This window comes from Mirounga leonina, unplaced genomic scaffold (genome assembly GCF_011800145.1).
Source record: "Mirounga leonina isolate KUSES-001 unplaced genomic scaffold, KU_Mleo_1.0 Mir_53, whole genome shotgun sequence".
NCBI classification, from domain to species: domain Eukaryota; kingdom Metazoa; phylum Chordata; class Mammalia; order Carnivora; family Phocidae; genus Mirounga; species Mirounga leonina.
This window is the reverse complement of record NW_023270807.1, coordinates 102,015,883-102,021,882: the sequence shown is the minus strand read 5'-3', so window position 1 is coordinate 102,021,882 and position 6,000 is coordinate 102,015,883. Positions and strand designations below refer to the sequence as shown.

General features: G+C 39.7%; 1 protein-coding gene across 1 annotated transcript in view; it reads left to right on the top strand.

The window, feature by feature from the left end:
* The window catches only part of SYNE1 (spectrin repeat containing nuclear envelope protein 1), a 428,272-nt gene that overhangs the window by 192,501 nt on the left and 229,771 nt on the right, over positions 1-6,000 (top strand). Inside the window, exons 48-50 of the mRNA XM_034991032.1 lie at positions 555-667; positions 2,393-2,598; positions 3,749-3,904. Of these exons, the coding sequence (XP_034846923.1) occupies positions 555-667; positions 2,393-2,598; positions 3,749-3,904 (475 nt within the window). The remainder of the gene's footprint in view (positions 1-554; positions 668-2,392; positions 2,599-3,748; positions 3,905-6,000) is intronic.

Sequence of the window (6,000 nt, the reverse complement as noted above, 5' to 3'; positions counted from 1 at the left end):
GATTTTCTACATGTAGCTCATTTGTGTGGAAAATGACTTCCATGGCTATGATGAAGTAACACAGTAAACTTGGAAATTAGGAGAGGCCATGAAACAGTAGCAGCCATATAGTTCAGGAAATCGCCAGTCACATGTCCCCGACTCAGCTTCCCACACAGGTGTGTCCCTGCGCTGATGACGATGCGGAATGACTCACTAAGTCAGCTTGGCGGAAAGAGGAGATGGCTCCTTCCTTTGCCATAAAAATGGCTAGAGCCTTTCTCCCTTCGCTGTCTTCCATATTCAGACAATTATCTTTCTTTACCAAGAGGAAGAAAGACGGTGGGAAATCAGATATTTCAGGAATACAAATTTCTTTTCGGTCTTTTCCCTGCGATAATTTCTCAGTCCTGCCATGAACAGTTATGCTGTAGTATATTCTATATTATTTTATTTCTGAAATATTTTATAAGGCAAGATGCAGTGAGCTGAAGGCCAGAATGAATTCATTGTGGTAATCCTACAGGCTCATTCAGTGTTTTGGATGTATTTCTCATTTTTATTACTTTCAAAAGAGTCTATGCAGGAATTCCAAGAGTGGTTTTCTGGGATAAAGGCAGCAGCAAAAGAATCATCTGATCGAACTGGCGACAGCAAAGTTCTAGAGGCAAAGCTCCATGATCTTCAGGTATGAAAGCTGACAGTGCTTCTTCTTCTCCTACCAGCTGCCCTCCCATGCCTTGAGATCAGACCTAAATCATCTCTCTCCACAGATCTTCTTATTTTATTCAAACTTTTCTTCTTCTCTAACAGAATTAGATTTCTTGAGTCATAAGGAGATAGGCAATATGGAAAAGTAAGCTGAGAAAATAAATCAGAGCTACAGAATTTCTAGATTCCGTTCTTCTCTCTTTTAGCCTATTGAGCATTCTTTGGAATTCATTCAAAACTAAACCTAGTTTTAATTTTTCTAGCAGTAAAAACATAATTCCTTCTATTTCATATCACTATTGTGGAGGAGGTTTTTTTATTTTGTTTTGTTTTTAAGATTTTTTTTTATTTATTTGAGAGAGTGAGAAAGAGAGCATGAGCAGGGGAGGAGCAGAGGCAGATGGAGAAGCAGACTCCCTGCTGAGCAGAGAGTTGGACGCAGGGCTTGATCCCAGGACCCCGCGATCATGACCTGAGCCGAAGTCAGACACTCAACCGACTCAGCTACCCTGGTGCCTCATATCGTGGAAGAGTTTTAAAAAGAAGACATGATTTGTGTTTTTTAATAACCTGCAGTCCAAATTTGGAGCTAGGGCATACGAAAAGCAGTAGATAATACAAGTTTTACAGGTTTTACGGACTATGAAAAATATATGAATTCAGGAATGAAAAAGCCATTGTGAAGTAGAGTTCAAAGTGATTGACAAGATTTTCAAGTAGCTCATCTAACAAAGCACTGAGTTAAGTATTATTTAAAAACTTTTTTTAGGGACACCTGGGTAGCTCAGTTGGTTAAGCAACTGCCTTTGCACAGGGTCATGACCCTGGGGTCCTGGGATTGAGTCCTGCATCAGGCTCCTTGCTCAGCGGGGAGCCTGCTTCTCCCTCTGCCTGACAAATAAATAAATAAAATCTTAAAAAATAAAATAAGATAAAATAAAATAAGTAAAGATATTTTTTTAAATGAATGTGGAACATGAGGATTTTTGTAGCCTAATCAGTGAGGACAGTTATGTAGATAACTCATGAAAAGTCAGAGTAGGAAGATCATCATGATAAAGGAAGTTGATTTTCCAGGAGGCCTGGTGAATTTAAATGTGGAATTGTCCCCTTTAATCTTGAGATGCAGTGGAACTAACTCCACAAAGAAAAGTCTGAGTGACCATCGCAGACGCCACCCTGGAGCTCAGAGGAGAAGCAGGTCTAGCTCAGCAGTTCTGCGGTTCTTTTTCTCTGCTGAAACCACTCATGATTGTGATCTTTCAAGGAAGAGGTGCACACCTAGAAAAGAAGGGACCTGAAGGGAGGACTTTGTGTGCAGGGTGGATCAGAGGAGGGGGAGGGGTGCAGGCGGCTAAACAGTTAGAGGGCATCACAGGAACGTGTGAAGAAGTAGAGCCTGGCTGCGCTGGGACAGTGAGAATGGGGAGAGAACACCCTCTTTATAGGCTGGCCTTTTTCACAGTTTAGTCCTCAGTGGTTCCAGTGACTGGCTGGCACCATTCTCGATTATAAGCCTTGAGTCTGTCTAGTTGTACATTCTCATTCTGGCCTTATTAAAGACTTTCTGCCTTTGGGCTCTGGGTTCTGTTTTTCTTCTTTTGCTCTACTATCTCAACTTAGAATTACAATCAGTGCTCCCATGCTCCAGGGCCCCTGAATAATAGCAAATATTTTATATTACCTTTATTTCTTGAAACAGAACATTCTGGACTCCATCAGTGATGGGCAGAGCAAGCTTGATGCTGTGACTCAAGAAGGACAAACTTTATATGCACATGTGTCTAAACAAATTGTCAGCAGCATTCAGGAACAAATTACAAAGGCTAATGAAGAATTTCAAGCATTTCTGAAACAATGCCTTAAAGATAAGCAGGCTCTTCAAGACTGTGCTTTAGAACTTGGAAGGTAGGTTGTTTTGATAAGTGTGGACTTCATCACACAGTCTCAAAGACTTTGAGAAAAGAGCCGCTGCGAATAAACAAATAATATTTGAAAGTACAGGTTCGTACTAGGACAAGAATTAATTGCTTGAACTCTGATGGGATTGTTTGGTTTTATTTTCTATATAGTAAAAGTAAGGAATTATATTCAGTAGTTATTTTTTTTTAAAGATTTTATTTATTTATTTGAGAGAGAGAATGAGAGAGAGAGAGAGCACATGAGAGAGGGGAGGGTCAGAGGGAGAAGCAGACTCCCCGCTGAGCAGGGAGCCCGATGCGGGACTCGATCCCGGGACTCCAGGATCATGACCTGAGCTGAAGGCAGTCGCTCAACCAACTGAGCCACCCAGGCGCCCCATATTCAGTAGTTATTATAAATGGCATACATGCATGTATTTTTGTCTATTTGATTAACTAAAATCTGAGAGCTTTGACACCCAGGTTTTAGATTATCCATGTCTTTTCTTTGCTTCCACTTCTGTTGGGTTGGAGTGATGGCAAAAAAACACTTGCCAAATTTCTATGAATGAAGATTCCAATCAGGAAGCTATGTCAACAGGGGTGAATATAAAATTAGAAGGAAAAAAAGGAGGGGGAAGAATGTCATATAATCAAAATGCCTTTCTGGTCACAGAGTAATTTACTTTACTCTTGTACAGGTTTCTTAGAGAACTTAATGTTGTTTTCAAAACTTAGAGTCCTTGTGCTCTTGTGTCATATTCAAATCTCTGTGAGATACAAAGACTCAGAGATGACTTTCCCTTCCTTTCCCGGGCTTCCACTACCCTACTTAATCCATCGGCTCCAATTCAGAGTCCCTGCAGTAAGACACAAAGTTAATTGTACATTGATGTGGGAATGTAATCTTGCTGATAATTACCAGCTGATTATCAGGAAATCATTGCAGCAAGATAGGATCTCAAGAGAAATTTCCATGATTTTTCATTTTGTTACTGAAATAAGTGATAATTTGGATGGATTTATTTTTGGGTTTTCTTCCATACTTGGAAATTCATGAGATTTTAATTGCCATAGACATTGTGACCTCAGATATTATAATTTATTTATTGTAATGAGTGCAGAAGAATTTCTACAAAATATTTTCTTTTCTGTAGCTTTGAGGATCAGCATAGAAAACTGAACTTATGGATCCATGAAATGGATGAAAGGTTAAGTACAGAAAACTTAGGAGAGAGTAAGCAGCACATTCCTGAGAAGAAGAATGAAGTCCATAAAGTTGAAATGTTTCTAGGAGAACTATTGGCTGCAAGGTATGGTGCTAAAATGGAATAGGTCCTTTCCCGACTAACAAGTGTTGTTTGTCTGGTTGGTTGGTTATTTGGTTTGGTTGTTAATCGGTTGGTTGGTTGGTTAATTAGTGGTGGTTGTATATGTTTCTGTCCCTCAATGTCTAGAATACAGATGATTGTGCAGTGCTCTCTGTGGCAGAGTGGTGTTCTAGAGAGAACATAGGGATGGAACTGAGGAGCTATCTGCATCCACCTCCCTTTGCTCAACAAATTGGACAGGCCACTCATTTCCTATATTTCTTGATATTAGCCTGTAAGCATTATGCTGCTAAATAATACCATACTTTCTTCTCAGAGATTATTAGAAGGATAGAGGGTCCTTATAAAGGTACTCTTCACTTACAGAAATAATGCTATAGAACCCATTTCCATATATTCTTCACACACTTCAGCATCTAGTTCCATTTCCAATCCACCCCCATCCTCACAATATTCTTAGTAAAGCAAAAGGTATGGTCATTAAGTCTGACTTCCTGGAGGTTCCTCTTGTCCACTACAGTATTTGTCTCTTCGTTGTTTCCCGACTGAGCAAATATTTCTGGCTCCTGGCCCAGGCAAAGTTCTCTGGACTGTGCTTTTAACTCCACCAGCTTCAGGGCTTTGCTCCCTAAATTCATAATCCAACTGGCATTATCAATCGCTTTGTTGATACTTAGAGTACAGCTTGACCCAAACTTCTGATCTATCCTCTTAAAGAGCAGATACACCCATCTGTGAAGCAGCAGAAGCCAGCACCTAGCCTGCTTGATCGGACAAATCAGCAACACTGATCAATTCAAGTCTAATTCTGATCATATTCATTCCTTGTTTCTGCTGAGTCTTCTTTTGGGTCAAATATGCCTAGTATTCCTTGCCTTAAAAAACAAACATGTAAACAAATACACAAACATGACCCATAATGACAGTTCTTATTGGTGTGCAAGTTTGATGACTATTATTCCCTGGAATGCTTCAGTCCCGTCTCTGTGAGCTCTTCCCATGGGGTAAACTCTTGTTGACTCTATACATGCCAACCCTGGACAGGGAGTTTCTCAAGGCCAGGGATCTGTAGGTCTTTATCATTGTTATAGTCACAATGTCTGATATAGTGCCAGAAAAAGAAAATATTTGCTGAATTAATGGGATAACAGTATCACTTTAACTTTTTGAAAATTACACTGCATTTTATTTGCTTTTTAAATCAGGTCTAGATACAATGTAACATGGTCAGACCTGTTTCTCTCTTTATTCCAAACTTCTAAAATGGCTTCATATATTCTTCTTGAGCTGTAACTCTCTGATATTCCAGGATCAGATGCTAAGAGTCCTTAAGTATGCTTGCTGCTAGGCTCTGTGTAATCGGTTACTTCCCCAGACAATCTTAATGCACTCTGCTGCTCACCCAGCTTCTCCAGCTGAGTCACCTGACTTGTCACTTGCTGGCCACTTGATCCTCCCAGCACTCTGGACTTTCATCATAATATTTCAAGTACTCAAAATCTTAGGGGGATGCCCTTTTTTAAAGTACCCCAGATTTGAGAATTATTGAACTTTTATCACCCATTAAGCAATTCTTTTTGTAGTAACAAGTGATATACATTGTCCTGAATTTAACTCACATAGTTGCTTAAGCCAACTTCTTGCCTTACCAGATTATAAGAAATGTAATTTAGAGTGGATGCAATATCATATAAATAATACATCTCCTAGAGGGCCACAGGATGCTGTGTCCTTGGTAGCTGATCCAAAAAACATCACAGACCTTGTAGGAGATAAAGTTTGTATTCTTTTTCTAGTACTCACAAGAGCTCATGTTCACACATCTGCACTCTCCCTTCTGGTATCTTGGGGGAGTTCCTGATAGACAAGCTGATCAGAGTTCAGAACTCTGTAAAACAAGATGAAGCCAACCCAACCACATATGACTACACTTGTCCTGCACCTAATTAACATAACTCCAACTGAGATGAGCCAAGTACCCAAGATACAAAGAAACCCATCAGCACTCACATAATGGCCTTTTGATAGAAACGGTTTTTGTTTTGTTTTGTTTTGTTTTGCAGTTTATCTTTTGTGTT